A 24,993-nucleotide genomic window follows, 5' to 3' on the forward strand; every position below is an offset into this window, starting at 1 on the left:
TAATGACTTCTAGAAGGTACCTAATCCGTCTAATAATATAGATGGAAATATCAAATTTTAAGTATACCTTTTCTGAAATATATTTACTGAATTATTACAATTGTATTAGAGGAGAAATAGAGAGAGAGAGAGAGAGAGAGAGGGCTACCTACACATATATAAGGCCAGATCTTTTACATGTGCCGGTTGTGCCGTCGTTATTTATAGTAATATGAAGTTTATCCCCTGTGTGTAGGTACCCAAAAAGAATTTAAATAACATATTATGAGAAATTATTTATATTTTGAAATAATCACATTTTAAGCGTTCGCATCGTGTGCTCCGATATTTTATAACCCCCGTCCCCCGTCTCCCCGCTATAGGGTGGAGCGTATAAATACAGCACCGCCAGGGTCGGTTATAGCTATTCCACTCGTGTCGACGCGCGCCGCAAGTCGTGTGTCGCGTGTGTTATATATTCCGTTATCTAAAAGTTTAATCTTTAACAAGTCGCAATGACCGGTCGCGGTAAGGGAGGTAAAGGCCTGGGGAAAGGAGGAGCCAAGCGCCACAGGAAGGTGCTCCGTGATAACATCCAGGGTATCACCAAGCCCGCCATCCGTCGTCTCGCTCGCAGAGGTGGCGTCAAGCGTATCTCCGGTCTGATCTACGAGGAGACCCGCGGCGTCCTGAAGGTGTTCCTCGAGAACGTGATCCGTGACGCGGTCACCTACACCGAGCACGCCAAGAGGAAGACCGTCACCGCCATGGACGTAGTCTACGCTCTGAAGCGTCAGGGCCGCACCCTCTACGGTTTCGGAGGTTAAGCAAGCGGCGCTGGACACGACGATATCGTGTAATACGTGTAACGTATTACCGTATCGCGCGCGAGCGCACCGCGTGCGTCCTTCTCGGACGCAAATACAAAAAAAGGCCCTTTTCAGGGCCGCAAATAATTCTATGATACGATTACGATACATAGTTTCAGTACCGATACAAACGGACAAACAATCTATCGATCTATCTATCTAACCTAACGTACATATTATACTTATTTACGTTAAAATAATATAATATAATTAATTAATTACTTACCCCGCACCCCAACTCCAATATTCCAAGTTGTACAGCCAGATTGCTTGCCGCATCGGTGGTTTGACGACAGCTCTCTGAAACAATTATGATAAAACGTATTGAGACTTTATTAACACGAAGTAGCAATCTACCACCGCACGGCAGTCTGTAAGTAAATACATACATACATAACTGAACGCCGACCGACCGCTCGTCAATACTTACATATTATGTATTGAAATTAGACAAAATGTGTTACCCTAAATTCCATAAATAAATTAATAAATATTATATCATGCAAGTTGCGGAAACTTGCATATTATAATATTCATGAACATTTCTACATAAATAAATGCATAAAATCAGTCATGCGCAATCTATGTGTACGAGTAGGTATATATCTATCTATGTATATACGATCGGATTGTACGTCTTGCTTTACGCGTGTCCGTCCGTCCGTCCGTCCGTCCGTCCGTCCGTCTATGATACTCGAAACAATTCATATATCATATATATATATTGATCGAATTAAAATGCTCCATTCTCTTCTCCTTTATCATTCTTCTCTCGCACCGCACAGATAGGTTCATTCATTCATTTCATACATTATTCTTATTTTTTTTTTCTCTTCTCTCCCGACTTCCCGACTCCATAGACTCCTCAGACAAGACACTAGCATAACTACATAACCTAACCTAACTTAACATTTAATTATGTTATCATTGGGTACTCACGTTTTCAAATATTAAAATCATGCCCTGCACTGCACTGCACTGCACTGCACCGCACAACACTGGATCAATTTATTTGTCACACGCTCACACACTTAGTTTTACTACTAATAATATGTAACACCATCAGTCACAATCGTCCAACAACCACTTAATAAAAACAAACAAACAAACAATCACACATATTTTATTTTACCCGCGATTCACCCGTGACCGACTCTCTCACTTGACCCTGCCCGACCTGAACTAATCGGCCATCTACTGATAACTACCGACTAGGATGCACTGTCCAATTAGGTAAAGGATTCGCAAATATTGCAAAAAACAGACAGGGACACCCACATTCCCCGCACCCACTCACACCTGACCTCACCCCCTCCTGAAGGTGGTAAATAGACTGGACTAGAAAAATGTTGGGTTTCGTCTTCTGTTGTGTATATAAACGCTATCGCGAATGTTCCTATGATGAATATATTATGTATGTATATATACTTACTTACTTACCTACCTATCTAAACATAATTAATAATCTTTATGATCAAAATTGTATACTTAATTTAAAATAATTTATATAGATTGTTGTTGTTTTAATATCGGCAGTCAGTCGGATCATCATAATATGTTAAAAAAAAAAAAAATTTTAACTAAAATACCTACGACCTTACACGACACGAGTCCCTACCATGCCCGTCATTTACGAGTGTCGCTGTACGATCCTCGTAGAAGAGAGAGATATATATATTTAACTAAACGAATTACAATAATATACGCGGCGTGAATGTGTTTATCATTATTACGATATATCGATATAAATAATAGAATAATATTTAAACATAATATAAATTACCTATCCCTGTTTTACATCGATACCAGCAGAGAGCAAACCAGTGAACGTAGGCAATCAAAGTCGCGGTACGGCTGTTTTACGACAGTGAATACAACAAGTCAAAATAACATTATAATGACAATTTCATAATGTTGTTATTGTGTCAGATCCATCTATGGTATCTTCGCTTTTAACTGGAAAACACATAATACCGTTAAATGTGATTTTAATTAAAAAAAATCAGTTTTTAAACTGACCCGAGGTGTCCGCAACCTATAATACCAAAAGTAAAGTTCTCCCATTCGTTTATCGGCGTTCCAAATAATATAAATGTTATAAAAATACATATATCAATTCATAAAGAATATATATGTGCAATTTTATTATAATCATTATAATATAATTGACTATAAATTTAGTTTAATCATAAACGAGTAAGTGAAAAGTTGGAAGTGTTATTACGAGAAAACGTCCCGCGACATAAGGGTCTGCGTTACGGTTAAGCCGTAGGACATATATAATCGGTGGCGCCCCCATAGGCGTGTTTAGTACTCGCCAGCGCAGCGCTCCGCTTACACGCGTCCGCTGTTCTCTTTGCGCAGTTCGTGCGATTTACTAATTTGTGTTTGTAACAACTTATTTGCTTATTTCGACATTAAATATGGCCGATACCGCAGTTGCTGCCGACGCTCCAGCCCCGGCGACGCCCGCGAAGAAACCGAAGGCGTCCGCCTCCGCAGGCGCTAAGAAGCCTAAGGCGAAGCCCACCCACCCCAAGACCTCGGAGATGGTTAACAGCGCCATCAAGGAGTTGAAGGAGAGAAGCGGTTCGTCCCTGCAGGCTATCAAGAAATACATCGCCGCCCAGTACAAGGTCGACGCCGAGAAGCTGGCGCCGTTCATCAGAAAATATCTGAAGAGCGCAGTCGAATCCGGCGCACTGATTCAGACCAAAGGCAAGGGCGCGTCCGGCTCGTTCAAACTGGAGTCAAAGTCATCGTCAACCGGCAAGAAGCCCGCTGCGGCCAAGAAATCTACCGCTAAATCTTCAGCCGCCGCTAAGAAGCCCGCCGCAGCTAAGCCGGCTAAGGCGAAGAAGGCCGCCGCGTCCCCGGCCAAGCCTAAGGCCGCCACAAAAGACAAGAAGGCCGCCGCCGCCAAGAAGAAGCCCGCCGCGAAGAAACCATCCACCCCCGCCAAGGGCAAGAGCGCCGCCGCGCCCAAGGCCAAGAAGACCGCGAAGCCGCCGACCAAGAAGCCTAAAGCTCCCAAGCCCAAGAAAGCTGCGGCCGCTCCCAAAGCGAAGCCCGCCGCTAAGAAGGCTGCCGCGAAGAAGTAAGACTGCGAGCGCGTTGTCGTCGTCGTCGTCGTTCTTACATCGGTCGTGCGTGACTGTAGTGATATGTTGTTAGAGGAGATGTTGATTGTCGTTGCTATATATTATTATACGACGACGTGTCGCCTCTTCTCGACTCACGTCATACGCCTGTGCGCGTTAAACGCACATCAAAAAGCCCTTTTCAGGGCTAACAAATGTATTCAAGGGTTCATCGCCTCTGTTTCATTGCAACAAGCACATACACGAGTCGATCGATCAAAATAAATCAAATAAATAAATAAAGAAACAAACAAACAACTCGATCTTAAATCAAGTGTCTTATAAGCAACTCTTAACACAAAAATACATCTGTAAACAAACAGACATTTGGAAAAGTCTCAATATGATATGATATGATTATTATCATTATGATCTCAATATAATACATATTATGTTAGGTTTTCATAAATTTATTTACACACGAACGTGAATAAACACACACCCGTTAGTATAACCAACAAAATTTTATATTAATTAATTAATTAATTTGTTGGCGACTGGCCGGCATGCAACCTCTTTTATACTTCTAGTTTTTATTATTTTCCATGTCATGTGTCAGTTCTGCCGTTGCCACTGATAGAATTGTGCCTAATATTTGTTGTAATTATATTTATTAAAGTAATTAATTTATAATACGTGTTTCCATCATCCCATCGTTCATTATACAGTCCACAGTCCACCGCTAGTTATCATTTTGGTCCACCATCCTAATAGATAGATCTCGTTTTACAGACTACGCATCGGCTCACGCCCCAGAGCAACAAAGTCTAACAAAACTTGAACTATTGTCACGTTTCCTCTTAGCCGAGGCCGACAAACAATTGAAATATAATTTTGTTGCCGACAGTACGATTAAGGCACCGCCGCCACCAATGCATTCAAATGCACCACGAACTAATGCTCCGAAATTCCCATTAAAAAGGGAAACAATACATGCCACGGTATCTAGCGAGAATACATATGAGCATTGTGCATATTGTAAACAAGGACCTCATAAGATAAAAACATGTAAGAGTTTTTTAAACCTAAAATTAGAAGACAGATGGCGCTGGGTCCGAGAGGCTAAAGTGTGTTATCGTTGTTTGAAGTCTAACCCACACACGTGGAATAATTGCCGCGCGAAACGTTGCGGTGTCGATGGTTGCCCTAGACGTCATAACGCGCTCCTCCACGGCACAGGGACAGCCGACGCCAATCCTGGCGCAGCTCCAAGTGGACAGAGCAATTGTCTTCAAACTTCCTCTGTCAACCCTACATGTCCTGCCAACATAAATACTACTAATAACGAAATTGAACCTTCTGACAAAATTGCGAATACTACTGATTGTTCAATTAATGTGACAGGATCCTTCCCATCGACTTCACGTCCACGTCCCCGCGGCCTGCTGAAAGTGGTCCCGATTGTACTCGAGGGTCCTGACGGCACGTTTGAGACAACAGCGCTACTTGACGATGGCAGCGTTTCAACTCTCATTGACGCCGAGGTAGCAGCACGCATCGGCGCGAAGCCCACCTGTCCGGAGCGTCTTCGCATTGAAGGTGTTAGTAACATGACGACGGAACTTGACGTAAGTTATGTCGATTTTTATATACGCGGTCGAAACAGACCCGATCGTTATCTAATCGAACACGCGCGAGCCATGAAACCCTTAGGACTTCGCGCGCGATATCCAGATACGATTAATATCATAGATTACGATCATTTGTCAAGTCTAGCCAACGAAATGTCACATACCGATGTTTATCCAACCGTCCTAATCGGCGCGCCTGATTGGTATTTATCTCTAAGTCGCGAAGTGCGGTGCGGAAAAAAGAACGACCCTGTTGCCTCAAAAACCTTATTAGGTTGGGTACTCCATGGCGCACACTCTTTGTCATCTAAGCCACTTGAATTCGTCCATCACGTCACGGAAGATTTGGACACACTTATAAAATGCCAATACGACATCGATGCATTGGGTATCATAAAAAAGGTTCCACGTCAAAACAGTGAGGATCAACGGGTTTTAGACATCATGGAATCAACCGCTCGCCATCTTGACGATGATCACTTTGAGGTTGGCCTGCCTTGGAAGGAGGTGCTACCGACAATTATACCAGATAGCTACCCACAGGCACTCTCACGCTTCAAGGCCCTCGAGCGACAGATGTCAAAGGACCCAGCGTTTGCCGCGGCTTTCCAACAATTTATAGACGACATAATCAGTAAGGGCTATGCCGAAGAGTGTGATTCGAAGACCTACCACCATCGACCCGCACCAAACGCCTCTTGTGTCAACCCAGATGGCTCCATTCGCTGGTACCTGCCTATCTTTGGCGTCTATCATCCTCAGAAGAAGAAGCTGAGAGCAGTCCATGACGCAGCTGCCACAACAAAAGGCGTAAGCCTGAACAATCTGCTTCTCCAAGGTCCTGACCTATTGTCTCCCCTACTCGACATTCTATTCCGTTTCAGAGAAGGCGCAGTAGCCCTAAATGGCGACATCAAGGAGATGTTCCCCCAGATTAAAATCGCCACAAGGGACAGGGACGCCCAACGCTTTCTCTGGCGCGGCAAAGACGGTGAGGTCAAGGAATACCGCATGTCATCAATGATTTTCGGCGCGGTTTCGAGTCCTTTCATTGCCCTTTATATCAAAAACAAAAACGCGATGATGCACGAAGGTGATTTCGCTACCGCCTGCAAGGCAATAATAGAAGACCACTATATGGACGACTACCTCGGCAGCCATTCTAATGTTGCCGATGCAGCTCAACTAGCCGTCGACGTCATTACAGTGCACAAGAAATGTGGTTTCGAGATGCGAGCGTGGACGTCTAACCATCCAGAGGCACTCTCTCTTGTCCCGAAGGAACTTCGTAGCGACGCAACTTCTGATGTTTACCTGCCTCCCAGTAGTGACGTCGGCGTCTTGGGCGTTAAATGGAATCCACGGCAAGATTTCTTAGGGTTTCGTGGCGTACCTCAGATACCGACCAGCATTTTAACAAAACGCATTCTGCTATCGAACGTCATGAAAGTCTATGACCCTCTTGGCCTACTGATGCCGGTCGTTATTTGGGGTCGCATTTTAATTCAGAGATTATGGCGGGCAGGTGTTGGTTGGGACACAGACTTACCTGAGATGTACGTAAGCGAATCTAAGGACTGGTTTGCACAGCTGCAGGTTGCAGCAGATATTAAAATCCCTCGCTGGTACATGGTCAGGTCAGATTTGTCGGACGTTCAGCTGCACGTCATCGCCGACGGTGGCGAACAAGCCTACGCCTGCGTTGCCTATTGGCGTTTCACTTACAGCGATGACTCTGTATCGACAGCCCTCATCGGTAGCAAGGCCCGAGTTTGTCCCCTGAAACCGGTTTCCATCCCAAGACTGGAATTACAAGCGGCGCTCATTGCGTCGCGTTTTGCGCAGACAATTCTGCAAGCCCACCGTTTCAAGCCCTCCGCAACCATTTTCTGGACTGACTCAACCACTGTCCTAAAGTGGATCCGGAGTGACGCTCGCGCTTTTAAACCTTTCGTAGCACACAGGTTGGGAGAGATATTGGAAACCACCAATCCATCCGATTGGAGGTGGATCCCTACCTTTCTCAACATCGCTGACGATGCGACAAAACCAAAACGAACTGACTTTACTGCATCTCATCGGTGGTTCACCGGCCCACAGTTCCTTGTTGAACCGTCCTGTACTTGGCCGACCGAACGCGTCACTGACGAGGAAGAGATCTCACCAGACCCTGAATTAAAATCAAATCTGGTGGTTCTGCTGCTCGACACCCCACACTTGAATTTGTTACCTGATCCAACGCGTTTTAGCTCCTGGCTACGTTTACTACGTGCCACGGTCCGTTTTCTTCAGGGCGCACGCCTATTCCGGCTTAAACTGTCTCGGCCAATAGATCCAAATTCCAAACTTTACATTGATAACACCACGTTTCCCCACCAGCTTCACGCGGCAGATATAATAGAAGCAGAGAAGATGTTGGTCCGTCATGCACAGAGAGAGAGTTTTCCTGAGGAAATATCGAACTTACGATCTTCGAAGCCAGTGCCCAAGGAGAGTCGGATTAAGAAACTCGCACCCACACTAGATGGAGAAGGCCTAATGCGTCAAAACACGCGCATAAGTTCCGCACCGGGAGTGAATGACGAGATGAAATCACCCATGATCCTCGACGGCCGCCACTACATTTCACGACTCTTGATCCTCCACGAACATATCAAAGCCGCGCATCAGTTTAATGAACTCATCCTGAATGAACTTCGGCAAAGATATTCAATCTTAAGAGCCAGAGGAACCATCCGTAGCGTAGCAAGCGCCTGCTTGAAGTGCAAGAGATGGAACATGAAACCTATCCATCCCCAGACCGGCAACTTACCACCAGAACGTCTGGATCACCATAAAAGAACATTCACCCACGTGGGTCTCGATTATTTTGGCCCGATCCTGGTAACGCTATATCGGCGGAGCGAGAAACGATACATTGCCTTATATACGTGCCTCACAACCAGAGCGCTTCACCTCGAAGTCGTGAACTCACTCACTGCAGATAGTGCTATAATGAGCCTCAGACGCTTCATTGCTCGCCGTGGATCGCCCACCACCATATTTTCCGATAACGGGACTAACTTTGTTGGCTCTTCCCGCGAACTGCGCACCCTACACGACAATTCGGTCATAGATTACGCCACTAACCATAAAATTGACTGGCGTTTTATACCACCTGCATCCCCGTTTATGGGTGGCGCCTGGGAGCGGCTTGTGCGGACAGTGAAAGCAGCCCTCAGATCCTGCCTAACAAATCGACCATTAAAGGAAGAGGTCCTGTCAACGCTCCTACTCGAGGCTGAATCAATAGTGAATTCAAGGCCACTAACATACGTCCCGTCTTCCCCAGATGCACCAGAGGCAATAACACCTTTTCATTTCATCCTGGGCTCCTCATCAGTAGTACCATGGACCACGTCGCTGACAGACGCAGATCTATCCCGACGATGTGACTGGCGGAGAACCCTGCGCCTAGCAGATCAGTTTTGGGCACGTTGGCTACGCGAGTATTTACCGACGCTTCGACCGAGGGGACCCAACAACAACGCGTTAAATCTTAGCGAGGGTGATGTGGTGTTGATCGCCGACCCTACCCTTCCTCGTGGTTTGTGGCCACTAGGAAGGATAGCAAAGGTTTACTTAGGACCCGACGGAGCGGTCCGCGTGGCAGACGTCCACACCAAAGGAGGCATGCTACGCAGACCGGCCCGGAAACTTATTCTGATGGAGGCCGCACCTCAGCCAGTAGCCACCAGTGATTAGTGTTCCACTGGGGGTCCGGTATGTTGGCGACTGGCCGGCATGCAACCTCTTTTATACTTCTAGTTTTTATTATTTTCCATGTCATGTGTCAGTTCTGCCGTTGCCACTGATAGAATTGTGCCTAATATTTGTTGTAATTATATTTATTAAAGTAATTAATTTATAATACGTGTTTCCATCATCCCATCGTTCATTATACAGTCCACAGTCCACCGCTAGTTATCATAATTAATTTATTTATTTATTTAAAGTCTTAGATTTCAAACAATCAATCAATCGTTTCAAACATTTTATCTCTATCTAAATCGTGCTCTTGCTCGCGGGGCGTTGATTGGTCGATCGGGCTCGTGTTATGTCGGCTCGTTGTATCCCCACTAACAGCGCACTCCGTGAACCTATATAATCTTAGGGGCGCTGTGCCAATTTTTTAATATTACACTGACAAGCATTCGTGCTCTCGTTTTGTGTGTGTGTAAATTAAACTTAAATCTCTTAAAACATGTCTGGACGCGGTAAAGGTGGCAAGGTTAAGGGAAAGGCAAAGTCCCGTTCTAACCGTGCCGGACTCCAGTTCCCCGTCGGACGTATCCACAGGCTTCTACGGAAGGGTAACTACGCCGAGCGCGTAGGTGCCGGAGCCCCGGTGTACCTCGCCGCCGTCATGGAGTACCTGGCCGCTGAGGTTCTCGAGTTGGCGGGTAACGCCGCCCGCGACAACAAGAAGACCAGGATCATCCCCAGACATCTTCAGCTGGCTATCCGCAACGACGAGGAGTTGAACAAGCTCCTCTCCGGTGTGACCATCGCCCAGGGCGGTGTGCTGCCTAACATTCAGGCCGTGCTCCTGCCCAAGAAGACCGAGAAGAAGGCTTAAGTGCACTTCACTTCTCATCTACATGGCTACATCTATAGCGGTGACACCCGGCTATCGGTGAATGTGTGCATTTGTCTCGTGTATATTTATTTATCGCACGGGACCTCTGTTACATTCCCGCCCGAGTGGCCGTTACAAAAGGCCCTTTTCAGGGCCACAATATAATTCTGTGATAACGTTTATAAGTTTCATGTATATAACGCATACGTATATGATGTCATTCGATCGATCAAATTTATGAAACAATGAATGCAATGATAATTGTAAGTAGATTAACTGTATCCTAATATAGAATATTTGTAATATTCTAAATTGGAGATATTTATCGCGTCGAGAAATATCGAATGTTAAACGACAATTTATTTATTATTATATGGTTATTAAGCATACGAATAAATATATATATATATGATAATTAAACTTTATTATAACTATATTATTACATAGTACATCCGGTGGTAGAATAATAATATAGTTATAATAAAGTGTAATAACAACACGCGCTTGCACTCCCCACCATGCCGACCGACGATATTAATAATGCACGAACGCCATTGGTCGAGATACCGCCGGCGCGACGCTCGATCTTTAATCCCCTATTTCCCGTTCGCCGCGCTAACAAAAATTGAGGTATCAAATCCGGATTTCACAGGAACTCCTCCGCGCACTCCCCTCCGGGGGACATCATCTACCGGATCGTGGAGGACCTGGATCTCGTAGCGGCCGGGCCGTACGAGCCCACCCACTACCACGACTCCGATGTGTACCGCAGAGGTACCACCATCGACTTCGCGATTTCACGCGGAGTCAATGCCCTTATGCGGCACGAGGTATTTCACGATCTCTCATCCGACCACAGGCCGGTGCTCCTGACCATCGCAGACCAGCCGACGACGAGACTCACCAAAGGACCTGGACGCCGCTACGACTGGACGGCTTTCTCAGAAGCCATGGTAAACACTCCCCGTACAGGTCCCATCTCGACCGCAGAAGAGGTCAACGCAGCAGCAACAACAATCACGGAGGACATCAAGGCGGCCCTCACAGTGGCAGGCCGCACGATCCCGCAGACGGACCGGCGCACCCCTCTCCCAAGGCCGCTCCAAGCGCTTTTGGAGAAAAAGCGCTGGTACAGGAAACAGTGGCAAAGGACTAGGGCTCAGTCGGTCAAGGCTGAGCTCAATCGTCTAGAGCGACTGTTAAGGGACAAACTCAGCGAGCACAGAGCTGCAAGCTGGGAAGCACACATTGACAGCATAACTGATCACGTTCCGTCCATCCACAGGTTATGCAGACAACTCAGCACGGCGCCCGAACCAATTCGGCCCCTACTGGACGACACGGACGGGTACCTGAAGTACACTGCCAAGGACAGAGCGGAAATACTCGCTCGCAGCCTTGAGCAACAATTCAGGCCCAATCCCGACACCGACCCGCAGCACACAGCGGACATCGTTCAACACGTTCGAGATTATCTCAGCGTGCCTGTACAGACACACGATGACCCACTGTACTTCTCTCCTTCACAGGTCCAGGCGTCCATCAAACGCCACTGCAACCCGAGGAAGGCGCCGGGCCCCGACGAGATCCCAAACATGGCGCTCCGCCACCTGCCGCTAAACACCTTAGCGGCGGTGGCGCGCCTGTTCAACGGGATCCTGCGGTCGGGGCACTTCCCCGACATCTGGAAGACCGGGCGGGTCATCGTCCTTCCCAAACCAGGGAAGGACAGAAAAGACCCGAAGAACTACCGGCCAATCACGTTGCTATGCAACCTCTCTAAGGTGTTTGAGAGGATGCTGCTCCGGCACCTCTCACCACACATCACTCCCAGGCCGGAGCAATTTGGTTTCAGGTCTCAACACTCCACGACGCTGCAGCTCACCCGCGTCCTACACCACATGGGCGCGGCGCTCAACAAGAAGGAGTTCACAGTCGCGGTTCTCCTAGACATGGAGAAAGCTTTTGACCGAGTCTGGCACGATGGTCTAATATACAAACTTTCTCTGTCCACAGCACCCCGCCGCATCGTGAGAGTCATCGCATCCTTCCTGACAGACCGCCGCTTCCACGTACAAGTGGAAAACGCGGTGTCGCAGGAACGCCGCATCCAGGCTGGCGTCCCGCAGGGGAGCTGCCTGTCGCCCGCATGCTATGCGTGCTATACCGACGACATTCCTGTCGTTGGGCAAGCGCAGCTAGCCCTCTTCGCAGACGACGCCGCCTACTTTGCGACATCTTTTAAGATGCCGCACGCTGTATCCAAGATACAGCCGACGCTTGACGCCCTTCCTGACTGGCTCTCCAAATGGAGGCTATCAGTCAATGTGGGCAAAACGCAAGCTCTCATCACAGGGCAAGCCACCGCCCTACCCAATCCTCCTTCTCTTTTAGGTCAGCCGCTCACATGGTCGCCCGCAGTGAAATACCTGGGGGTGACCATAGACAGGAGGCTCAACATGGACCGGCACGCCGCAGACACAGTTCGAAGAGCGAAAGTCGCTCGCATGTGTCTGCGTCCGGTCTTCTGCAGTAAGCTCCCTGTACGGACCAAGCTTGGTCTGTACAAAGCTTACGTACGATCAAGACTGACTTATGCTTCACCTGCCTGGTACTCTTTCTGTTCCAGGTCAAACAAGGAGAAGATGAGGCGCCAGGAGACCCTCACACTGAGGACCATCCTCAAGTGCCCGCGGTACGTCAGCAACGCAGCCCTCACCGAGACACTGAAGTGGCGCGGCCTGGAGGAGTTCGTCGAGCGTCTCGCGCGGGTCATGTTTGACCGCGCGGACAACGCCGGCCTGGACCATCTTCGGGACATCGCGCCACACCACAACACCAGACCTCCGGAGAGGTGGGCTCGGGACTTGCCCCGAGCCCTTCTACACCAGCAGTAGCTGACAAGCACTGCTCACCACACTACATTCGGATGCAACACGCCACACACGCCAGCTAAGCTGCCGGTCGCCTTCTCCGCGGCTCCATAACCTGGCCCCGCTCAAACGGTATCACCAGGTTAGGGGCCGTGGGGTTGGATAAACGATCGGTAGCGAAGAGCTGGCCCACACCAGCAACCCACACCGTCCCCAAAATGACGGCCACTCGACCACCCCACCAGTCGGTGGGGAAGCGACCCGCGACAGCCGCCGCAGCCATTGTGCGGTAGCGGCCCCTCATACCCCCCTGACGGGGGGTATCGACAGATTACTCGACCGGATTTCACATAGCAAGTTCGACTCTCGTACTGTAAGCATCTAACTAACTACTTATATCATAATGCCACCCAAGACTAGCGGTAAGGCCGCCAAGAAATCCGGCAAGGCTCAGAAGAACATCTCCAAGTCGGACTCTAAGAAAAAGAAGAAGCATAAGCGCAAGGAGAGCTACGCCATCTACATATACAAGGTGCTCAAGCAGGTCCACCCCGACACCGGTATCTCCAGCAAGGCCATGTCTATCATGAACTCTTTCGTGAACGACATCTTCGAGCGCATCGCCGCCGAGGCCTCCCGCCTGGCTCACTACAACAAGAGGTCCACCATCACCAGCAGGGAGGTGCAGACCTCCGTGAGGCTCTTGCTGCCCGGTGAGCTCGCCAAGCACGCCGTCAGTGAAGGCACTAAGGCCGTCACCAAGTACACCAGCTCCAAGTAAGCGTCCGTCGTTCCTCGTGTGCGGTCTGTCTTTTCTCAATACACATTTTAGTGTAATGGGTTAGGTAGTTCGTATTGCGACACGACACGCTGCGAGAGTGTGGTTTGTGCTACAAACAAAAAGGCCCTTTTCAGGGCCACAAATACGTTCTGAATATGATATAAAAAGTTTCTAGCCGTCCATACGGTGTCAATCGATCGATAAATAAATAATCATCAGTGGCAGTAGTATAAAATCACAATTATTATTAGCATTTTAAGCTAAGTTAATTTGCTAGTAGTAGCGGTAATCTTATGATTATTATACACATGTATTCACGGACGCGCGTAAATATTTTAAAACTAAACATATATATAAATATGTCTAACATAATATAATATATGTAGGTAATGCTTCTCTTATAACTTATAGTAGTGCTTCTGTTATAGTACACAGTTGGGTTTGATCGAGTTAGGTTCCGCGGAGTTAGGTTCCGAGGAGTTAGGTTCCCCGTAGTTAGGTTCCGCGGAGTTAGGTTCCGAGGAGTTAGGTTCCCCGGAGTTAGGTTTGATATGATTAAGTTTTTTTTTTTTATTTTTTTACGAAAAATAATAATAATAATTGATAAATGGAGTTAGGTTTGTTCGTGTTCGAGGTTTCTTGAAGTTAAATTACGTTTTAAATAACTACTCTTATGTAAAACTATATATACGAGTATATATGTATTAATGTGTATATAATATTATGTATTAATATTTAAATAATATTTTATTGACATTGTACACCACAAATCGAAATGGTGAGAAAGGAAGAGGGGGTGAGGGGGCCGTTTATGTGAATTTTATAGCCCTCTCGCTCACACGGACACTAACTCCGTCTCTTTCCGACCAGCACATAAAAGACGCCGGCGACGCGTTGCTTCGTTTATTCCCTCTCGTGACTCGTTAAAGTAACGTACACGCGTGTCGTAGTAATTTTTCGCAATGGCCCGTACCAAACAGACCGCTCGTAAATCCACCGGTGGTAAAGCGCCCCGCAAACAGCTCGCCACCAAGGCGGCCCGCAAGAGTGCGCCCGCCACCGGCGGTGTCAAGAAACCCCATCGCTACAGACCCGGCACCGTAGCCCTACGTGAGATCCGTCGCTACCAGAAGAGCACTGAGCTTCTGATCCGCAAGCTGCCCTTCCAGCGTCTGGTCCGTGAGATCGCTCAGGACTTCAAGACCGACCTGCGCTTCCAGAGCTCCGCCGTTATGGCTCTCCAGGAGGCCAGCGAGGCTTACCTCGTCGGTCTCTTCGAGGACACCAACCTGTGCGCCATCCACGCCAAGCGTGTCACCATCATGCCCAAGGACATCCAGCTGGCTCGCAGGATCCGCGGTGAACGTGCTTAAACGTCCTGTGTGTATGTGTGTGTGCCTAAACCACCACGCTAAAACTGACACGAAGCATAAATCGCCGAACGCAGTCTGCGCGAACGCATAAGGTTACATTATATGTATTATTTTGTACCACGCGTTTTGCGTTTGGACATGCGAACGTGAAGCTTCTGTCAAATCAAAAGGCCCTTTTCAGGGCCACACATAATTCGAAAAATTAACAAATGTTTCTTTGAACAAACACTTGCTTAGTTAAATCGATCGGTCCCCTATACATAATAAAATACTTACAAACTATGTAATAATAATACGAGACTATTTATATTCGATTCGATTGACGAACTTATTTCCTATAAGAATTTATAATAGACTGGAAATACATATAAATAAATAAAATCGTGATTAATTTTACGCAGTAACAAGACTCATAATGACTTCTAGAAGGTACCTAATCCGTCTAATAATATAGATGGAAATATCAAATTTTAAGTATACCTTTTCTGAAATATATTTACTGAATTATTACAATTGTATTAGAGGAGAAATAGAGAGAGAGAGAGAGAGAGAGAGGGCTACCTACACATATATAAGGCCAGATCTTTTACATGTGCCGGTTGTGCCGTCGTTATTTATAGTAATATGAAGTTTATCCCCTGTGTGTAGGTACCCAAAAAGAATTTAAATAACATATTATGAGAAATTATTTATATTTTGAAATAATCACATTTTAAGCGTTCGCATCGTGTGCTCCGATATTTTATAACCCCCGTCCCCCGTCTCCCCGCTATAGGGTGGAGCGTATAAATACAGCACCGCCAGGGTCGGTTATAGCTATTCCACTCGTGTCGACGCGCGCCGCAAGTCGTGTGTCGCGTGTGTTATATATTCCGTTATCTAAAAGTTTAATCTTTAACAAGTCGCAATGACCGGTCGCGGTAAGGGAGGTAAAGGCCTGGGGAAAGGAGGAGCCAAGCGCCACAGGAAGGTGCTCCGTGATAACATCCAGGGTATCACCAAGCCCGCCATCCGTCGTCTCGCTCGCAGAGGTGGCGTCAAGCGTATCTCCGGTCTGATCTACGAGGAGACCCGCGGCGTCCTGAAGGTGTTCCTCGAGAACGTGATCCGTGACGCGGTCACCTACACCGAGCACGCCAAGAGGAAGACCGTCACCGCCATGGACGTAGTCTACGCTCTGAAGCGTCAGGGCCGCACCCTCTACGGTTTCGGAGGTTAAGCAAGCGGCGCTGGACACGACGATATCGTGTAATACGTGTAACGTATTACCGTATCGCGCGCGAGCGCACCGCGTGCGTCCTTCTCGGACGCAAATACAAAAAAAGGCCCTTTTCAGGGCCGCAAATAATTCTATGATACGATTACGATACATAGTTTCAGTACCGATACAAACGGACAAACAATCTATCGATCTATCTATCTAACCTAACGTACATATTATACTTATTTACGTTAAAATAATATAATATAATTAATTAATTACTTACCCCGCACCCCAACTCCAATATTCCAAGTTGTACAGCCAGATTGCTTGCCGCATCGGTGGTTTGACGACAGCTCTCTGAAACAATTATGATAAAACGTATTGAGACTTTATTAACACGAAGTAGCAATCTACCACCGCACGGCAGTCTGTAAGTAAATACATACATACATAACTGAACGCCGACCGACCGCTCGTCAATACTTACATATTATGTATTGAAATTAGACAAAATGTGTTACCCTAAATTCCATAAATAAATTAATAAATATTATATCATGCAAGTTGCGGAAACTTGCATATTATAATATTCATGAACATTTCTACATAAATAAATGCATAAAATCAGTCATGCGCAATCTATGTGTACGAGTAGGTATATATCTATCTATGTATATACGATCGGATTGTACGTCTTGCTTTACGCGTGTCCGTCCGTCCGTCCGTCCGTCCGTCCGTCCGTCTATGATACTCGAAACAATTCATATATCATATATATATATTGATCGAATTAAAATGCTCCATTCTCTTCTCCTTTATCATTCTTCTCTCGCACCGCACAGATAGGTTCATTCATTCATTTCATACATTATTCTTATTTTTTTTTTCTCTTCTCTCCCGACTTCCCGACTCCATAGACTCCTCAGACAAGACACTAGCATAACTACATAACCTAACCTAACTTAACATTTAATTATGTTATCATTGGGTACTCACGTTTTCAAATATTAAAATCATGCCCTGCACTGCACTGCACTGCACTGCACCGCACAACACTGGATCAATTTATTTGTCACACGCTCACACACTTAGTTTTACTACTAATAATATGTAACACCATCAGTCACAATCGTCCAACAACCACTTAATAAAAACAAACAAACAAACAATCACACATATTTTATTTTACCCGCGATTCACCCGTGACCGACTCTCTCACTTGACCCTGCCCGACCTGAACTAATCGGCCATCTACTGATAACTACCGACTAGGATGCACTGTCCAATTAGGTAAAGGATTCGCAAATATTGCAAAAAACAGACAGGGACACCCACATTCCCCGCACCCACTCACACCTGACCTCACCCCCTCCTGAAGGTGGTAAATAGACTGGACTAGAAAAATGTTGGGTTTCGTCTTCTGTTGTGTATATAAACGCTATCGCGAATGTTCCTATGATGAATATATTATGTATGTATATATACTTACTTACTTACCTACCTATCTAAACATAATTAATAATCTTTATGATCAAAATTGTATACTTAATTTAAAATAATTTATATAGATTGTTGTTGTTTTAATATCGGCAGTCAGTCGGATCATCATAATATGTTAAAAAAAAAAAAAATTTTAACTAAAATACCTACGACCTTACACGACACGAGTCCCTACCATGCCCGTCATTTACGAGTGTCGCTGTACGATCCTCGTAGAAGAGAGAGATATATATATTTAACTAAACGAATTACAATAATATACGCGGCGTGAATGTGTTTATCATTATTACGATATATCGATATAAATAATAGAATAATATTTAAACATAATATAAATTACCTATCCCTGTTTTACATCGATACCAGCAGAGAGCAAACCAGTGAACGTAGGCAATCAAAGTCGCGGTACGGCTGTTTTACGACAGTGAATACAACAAGTCAAAATAACATTATAATGACAATTTCATAATGTTGTTATTGTGTCAGATCCATCTATGGTATCTTCGCTTTTAACTGGAAAACACATAATACCGTTAAATGTGATTTTAATTAAAAAAAAATCAGTTTTTAAACTGACCCGAGGTGTCCGCAACCTATAATACCAAAAGTAAAGTTCTCCCATTCGTTTATCGGCGTTCCAAATAATATAAATGTTATAAAAATACATATATCAATTCATAAAGAATATATATGTGCAATTTTATTATAATCATTATAATATAATTGACTATAAATTTAGTTTAATCATAAACGAGTAAGTGAAAAGTTGGAAGTGTTATTACGAGAAAACGTCCCGCGACATAAGGGTCTGCGTTACGGTTAAGCCGTAGGACATATATAATCGGTGGCGCCCCCATAGGCGTGTTTAGTACTCGCCAGCGCAGCGCTCCGCTTACACGCGTCCGCTGTTCTCTTTGCGCAGTTCGTGCGATTTACTAATTTGTGTTTGTAACAACTTATTTGCTTATTTCGACATTAAATATGGCCGATACCGCAGTTGCTGCCGACGCTCCAGCCCCGGCGACGCCCGCGAAGAAACCGAAGGCGTCCGCCTCCGCAGGCGCTAAGAAGCCTAAGGCGAAGCCCACCCACCCCAAGACCTCGGAGATGGTTAACAGCGCCATCAAGGAGTTGAAGGAGAGAAGCGGTTCGTCCCTGCAGGCTATCAAGAAATACATCGCCGCCCAGTACAAGGTCGACGCCGAGAAGCTGGCGCCGTTCATCAGAAAATATCTGAAGAGCGCAGTCGAATCCGGCGCACTGATTCAGACCAAAGGCAAGGGCGCGTCCGGCTCGTTCAAACTGGAGTCAAAGTCATCGTCAACCGGCAAGAAGCCCGCTGCGGCCAAGAAATCTACCGCTAAATCTTCAGCCGCCGCTAAGAAGCCCGCCGCAGCTAAGCCGGCTAAGGCGAAGAAGGCCGCCGCGTCCCCGGCCAAGCCTAAGGCCGCCACAAAAGACAAGAAGGCCGCCGCCGCCAAGAAGAAGCCCGCCGCGAAGAAACCATCCACCCCCGCCAAGGGCAAGAGCGCCGCCGCGCCCAAGGCCAAGAAGACCGCGAAGCCGCCGACCAAGAAGCCTAAAGCTCCCAAGCCCAAGAAAGCTGCGGCCGCTCCCAAAGCGAAGCCCGCCGCTAAGAAGGCTGCCGCGAAGAAGTAAGACTGCGAGCGCGTTGTCGTCGTCGTCGTCGTTCTTACATCGGTCGTGCGTGACTGTAGTGATATGTTGTTAGAGGAGATGTTGATTGTCGTTGCTATATATTATTATACGACGACGTGTCGCCTCTTCTCGACTCACGTCATACGCCTGTGCGCGTTAAACGCACATCAAAAAGCCCTTTTCAGGGCTAACAAATGTATTCAAGGGTTCATCGCCTCTGTTTCATTGCAACAAGCACATACACGAGTCGATCGATCAAAATAAATCAAATAAATAAATAAAGAAACAAACAAACAACTCGATCTTAAATCAAGTGTCTTATAAGCAACTCTTAACACAAAAATACATCTGTAAACAAACAGACATTTGGAAAAGTCTCAATATGATATGATATGATTATTATCATTATGATCTCAATATAATACATATTATGTTAGGTTTTCATAAATTTATTTACACACGAACGTGAATAAACACACACCCGTTAGTATAACCAACAAAATTTTATATTAATTAATTAATTAATTAATTTATTTATTTATTTAAAGTCTTAGATTTCAAACAATCAATCAATCGTTTCAAACATTTTATCTCTATCTAAATCGTGCTCTTGCTCGCGGGGCGTTGATTGGTCGATCGGGCTCGTGTTATGTCGGCTCGTTGTATCCCCACTAACAGCGCACTCCGTGAACCTATATAATCTTAGGGGCGCTGTGCCAATTTTTTAATATTACACTGACAAGCATTCGTGCTCTCGTTTTGTGTGTGTGTAAATTAAACTTAAATCTCTTAAAACATGTCTGGACGCGGTAAAGGTGGCAAGGTTAAGGGAAAGGCAAAGTCCCGTTCTAACCGTGCCGGACTCCAGTTCCCCGTCGGACGTATCCACAGGCTTCTACGGAAGGGTAACTACGCCGAGCGCGTAGGTGCCGGAGCCCCGGTGTACCTCGCCGCCGTCATGGAGTACCTGGCCGCTGAGGTTCTCGAGTTGGCGGGTAACGCCGCCCGCGACAACAAGAAGACCAGGATCATCCCCAGACATCTTCAGCTGGCTATCCGCAACGACGAGGAGTTGAACAAGCTCCTCTCCGGTGTGACCATCGCCCAGGGCGGTGTGCTGCCTAACATTCAGGCCGTGCTCCTGCCCAAGAAGACCGAGAAGAAGGCTTAAGTGCACTTCACTTCTCATCTACATGGCTACATCTATAGCGGTGACACCCGGCTATCGGTGAATGTGTGCATTTGTCTCGTGTATATTTATTTATCGCACGGGACCTCTGTTACATTCCCGCCCGAGTGGCCGTTACAAAAGGCCCTTTTCAGGGCCACAATATAATTCTGTGATAACGTTTATAAGTTTCATGTATATAACGCATACGTATATGATGTCATTCGATCGATCAAATTTATGAAACAATGAATGCAATGATAATTGTAAGTAGATTAACTGTATCCTAATATAGAATATTTGTAATATTCTAAATTGGAGATATTTATCGCGTCGAGAAATATCGAATGTTAAACGACAATTTATTTATTATTATATGGTTATTAAGCATACGAATAAATATATATATATATGATAATTAAACTTTATTATAACTATATTATTACATAGTACATCCGGTGGTAGACTAATAATATAGTTATAATAAAGTGTAATAACAACACGCGCTTGCACTCCCCACCATGCCGACCGACGATATTAATAATGCACGAACGCCATTGGTCGAGATACCGCCGGCGCGACGCTCGATCTTTAATCCCCTATTTCCCGTTCGCCGCGCTAACAAAAATTGAGGTATCAAATCCGGATTTCACAGAGAGAGTCGCGACTGTGACGTTGAAGGGACCGCACGCGCTTGAGCTAGCTCTCGAGACTTACGCACCCTATCCAACTCACTAGTTGTCTTGTGTTAGCTTCAGTGTTTGTGCAAAGTGCAGTGGCCCCCAGTGTTGAAAGACCACTTTCGTAGTGGCCGTTTGTTGGTGGATACCTAACGGTGACAACCCAAACCACGAACGGGGCACCATAGCCCAGTCCCAACATAGTGCTACTGTATTATCTTGTGCTTACTGTGTTAATTTACAGGTCAACCCGCGACGCACACAATGTTCATTCAGAGGACGCCTCCCAAGGCGGCAAAGGCCACAACGGAGGAAAGCGCAGCCACAGCGACGACTTCGTCACGGGTGATAAAGCTCCCGGACACTGGCCTGCTCCTGCTCGCCGATACCGAGGACGAACCCGAAAGCAAAGGACCAAAGCGTTTGCCGGCGCGTGGAAGCTACACGGGGTCAACCATGTCAAATAGTGACTCGGAAGAGCACATTGACGTCGTTGACTCCGCGGAAGCTACTAGCGAAGGCTCAAACGCGGAGGGCCAATGCGATTCGGGGACGCCCGAGGACGGGGAACCGGAGCAGACAGCAGTCGTCGAGAGTCTGGCACGTGGCGATTTCTCGTGCCTCGACTTGTCGCCACTAGACTTGTCTCGGTCTGACCAATCGCCACGTGGTAGTAAATCACCACGTGCCGAAAGTCCGTCCCAACCGGCCGGCAACCTCATCACGCCGGCCAACTCGCCGCAACGCCGCCGCAAGTCGCCCTGCCGCCCTCAGCCCGGCCTCGAGATGACCGGGGACGCCTGGATGGCGATTTTCGAGAAACTCGACAGAGTAGCTCGGGGATCGCTAGATAGTTGCGTCCTCGGTCCGCTCGAGGCGGCGCTACTGTCAACCCTGTTGACGCACTCTGGGGTGCGTCAACAGAAGAGACAGCGGGAAGAGGACAGCCCGCCGACACAGGAGGAGAAACGGGAATGCAACCGTATCACTCCTGTGTCGCGCGGTCCTACTCAACCCGCGGTCTGCCCACAGGTCTCCCAACAGCCGATGGACACAGCGGAGCCATCGACACCAGCCGCCGGAACATCACACCAGCCACCAAAGCGTAAAGTACTGCTGCCTACGCCGGCAGCTAGCACTGACACATACGCCGCCGCGGCCAAATCGCCGCCGCCAAAGCCTAAAAAGGCTAATACCGCCCCCTCTTCATCTTCATCCGCAGGTACCACAGCCAGCATCAAGAAGAGGCCTGGCCAGCCGGCCAAGTACAAGCCACCCCAGATCCTGGTCGAGGACTTCCCGGACTGGCGCCGTCACGTACAGGCCAACAAGCGGCTTGGGTTCTCGGCCACAACCGAGACCGCAGGCCCAAAAGGCCTCCGTTTCTACCCTAGGTCCGGGGTAGAATACATAGGGGTCAAGAAGTACCTCGTGGAGCAGCGGGACCTTCACCACAAGCTCGAGTTCGTCGAGCACGCGGAGAGGTCCGCCATGCCAATGAAGGCCGCAATCCGCGGCCTTCCACCGACAACGACGGTGCAAGACGTCAAGGACGCTTGCGCCGAAAAGGGGTATAACGTATCGCATTCTAAACTTATATCCCCAGGCAGAGGACGAGGAAGCAGCGTGTTCTTCGTCGAGCTCGTCGGGACGGAACGCGAGAATCCAGGCTTCCTGGACCTCACGGACCTAGCCGGCATCACCACCAAGGTTCGTGTCGAACCTTGGAGAGGTAAGCCCGGGCCACCGCAATGTCACCGGTGCCAGGGGTTTAGGCATTCGTCCCACGGGTGCCACAGGGCGGTCCGGTGCGTCAAGTGCTCACTGGACCACCACTCAAACGAGTGCACGAGACCGAAGGAGGAGCCAGCCACGTGCTGCAACTGCTTCGGGGACCACCCTGCCAACCACAGGCAGTGCCCAGCTTACCTCGCAGAGCTGAGGAATTGGCGTGCGGGTACTCGCTCTCACACCCGCCGCCCGCCCACCCGCCGCCAGCCGCAACGAGGCCCAGACACGAGGGCCTCGGACACTCCAGTCATGGTAGTAGAATCTTCCACAGGTTCTCTGATGGCGCCAGCCAACCAGCCGAAGGACCGGACGACGGGTCAGCAGCGACGACAGCAACAGCAGAGGAAGCCACAAACAGAGCCCAGAGCGACGCCACCCGCAGCGCCCCCCGCGTTCGACACTGAAGCGTTGCACAAGAGCATAGTCGCCACGGTGCAAGCCGCGGTGACTGAGTCCTTGAAGGCAACGCTAGACGAGTTGGTAGTAGTTATTAAGTCTCTGACTAAGACTGGCTAAAACCCAGACTTAGCCCTCCTCTCTCAGCAATAACGCAAGTTATTCGCCAGCTGCACTTTTATACGGCCTTAAAGAGAAAGATTTAAGAGTTGTATATTGGAACGCGCAGACATTAAATGGTAAAATTAATGATCTCCGCACTTTCCTCCACAGCCAAGACATCGACGTCATGCTGATCAGCGAGACAAAGCTGAAACCATCAATGACGCTCACAGCCAGCGGCTACATCGTGTACCGCTTCGACCAAAGGAGGCCCGACGACGGAGCCCCTTACAGAGGCCTCGCAGTCCTCATAAAGAGGACTATCATCCACCAACTGGTGGACATGCCGCAGCCAACATCATTCTCTGCTCTAGGGGTAGATATCAAACTGCAAAGGCATAATCTGCGCTTGTTTGCTATCTACAGGCCTTGCGGTTACTGCCGGATAGCAGAGATGCAAGCCGACCTACAGCAGCTTCTGGTGGACTCCCCCGTGCCGACCATCCTGGCCGGGGACTTCAACGCCGAGCATCCCGCTTGGAACTCCTCCGCGCACTCCCCTCCGGGGGACATCATCTACCGGATCGTGGAGGACCTGGATCTCGTAGCGGCCGGGCCGTACGAGCCAACCCACTACCACGACTCCGATGTGTACCGCAGAGGTACCACCATCGACTTCGCGATTTCACGCGGAGTCAATGCCCTTATGCGGCACGAGGTATTTCACGATCTCTCATCCGACCACAGGCCGGTGCTCCTGACCATCGCAGACCAGCCGACGACGAGACTCACCAAAGGACCTGGACGCCGCTACGACTGGACGGCTTTCTCAGAAGCCATGGTAAACACTCCCCGTACAGGTCCCATCTCGACCGCAGAAGAGGTCAACGCAGCAGCAGCAACAACAATCACGGAGGACATCAAGGCGGCCCTCACAGTGGCAGGCCGCACGATCCCGCAGACGGACCGGCGCACCCCTCTCCCAAGGCCGCTCCAAGCGCTTTTGGAGAAAAAGCGCTGGTACAGGAAACAGTGGCAAAGGACTAGGGCTCAGTCGGTCAAGGCTGAGCTCAATCGTCTAGAGCGACTGTTAAGGGACAAACTCAGCGAGCACAGAGCTGCAAGCTGGGAAGCACACATTGACAGCATAACTGATCACGTTCCGTCCATCCACAGGTTATGCAGACAACTCAGCACGGCGCCCGAACCAATTCGGCCCCTACTGGACGACACGGACGGGTACCTGACGTCCACTGCCAAGGACAGAGCGGAAATACTCGCTCGCAGCT

At 47.9% G+C, this 24,993-nt stretch overlaps 5 protein-coding genes, 1 long non-coding RNA gene and 1 pseudogene across 6 annotated transcripts; 6 read left to right on the plus strand and 1 right to left on the minus strand.

Annotated features, from left to right (window-relative positions):
- Positions 1 to 125: 125 nt before the first annotated feature.
- LOC133531417 (uncharacterized) lies at positions 126 to 16,558 on the plus strand (annotated as a pseudogene).
- LOC133531419 (uncharacterized) lies at positions 1,014 to 16,767 on the minus strand. The gene is made up of 2 exons (XR_009801529.1): positions 16,692 to 16,767; positions 1,014 to 1,148 (listed from the first exon to the last, which is right to left on the minus strand). It is a non-coding gene; the product is annotated as an uncharacterized LOC133531419 (long non-coding RNA).
- LOC133531406 (histone H1B-like) lies at positions 3,115 to 4,142 on the plus strand. The gene has a single exon (XM_061869610.1). The coding sequence runs from the start codon at positions 3,272 to 3,274 to the stop codon at positions 3,947 to 3,949; it is 678 nt and encodes a 225-aa protein (XP_061725594.1). The 5' UTR covers positions 3,115 to 3,271; the 3' UTR covers positions 3,950 to 4,142.
- Positions 9,570 to 10,271, plus strand: LOC133531414 (histone H2A). The gene has a single exon (XM_061869619.1). It carries the CDS (start codon positions 9,803 to 9,805, stop codon positions 10,175 to 10,177), a length of 375 nt encoding a protein of 124 aa, XP_061725603.1. The 5' UTR covers positions 9,570 to 9,802; the 3' UTR covers positions 10,178 to 10,271.
- On the plus strand, positions 13,377 to 13,973 carry LOC133531412 (histone H2B). The gene has a single exon (XM_061869617.1). The coding sequence runs from the start codon at positions 13,454 to 13,456 to the stop codon at positions 13,829 to 13,831; it is 378 nt and encodes a 125-aa protein (XP_061725601.1). The 5' UTR covers positions 13,377 to 13,453; the 3' UTR covers positions 13,832 to 13,973.
- A 1,965-nt stretch (positions 16,768 to 18,732) lies between the features above and the next one.
- On the plus strand, positions 18,733 to 19,760 carry LOC133531405 (histone H1B-like). Its single transcript, XM_061869609.1, has one exon. It carries the CDS (start codon positions 18,890 to 18,892, stop codon positions 19,565 to 19,567), a length of 678 nt encoding a protein of 225 aa, XP_061725593.1. The 5' UTR covers positions 18,733 to 18,889; the 3' UTR covers positions 19,568 to 19,760.
- A 370-nt stretch (positions 19,761 to 20,130) lies between these two features.
- On the plus strand, positions 20,131 to 20,832 carry LOC133531413 (histone H2A). The gene has a single exon (XM_061869618.1). The coding sequence runs from the start codon at positions 20,364 to 20,366 to the stop codon at positions 20,736 to 20,738; it is 375 nt and encodes a 124-aa protein (XP_061725602.1). The 5' UTR covers positions 20,131 to 20,363; the 3' UTR covers positions 20,739 to 20,832.
- Positions 20,833 to 24,993: the final 4,161 nt, after the last annotated feature.

Source organism: Cydia pomonella, chromosome 25 (genome assembly GCF_033807575.1).
Source record: "Cydia pomonella isolate Wapato2018A chromosome 25, ilCydPomo1, whole genome shotgun sequence".
Taxonomy (NCBI): Eukaryota; Metazoa; Arthropoda; class Insecta; order Lepidoptera; family Tortricidae; genus Cydia; species Cydia pomonella.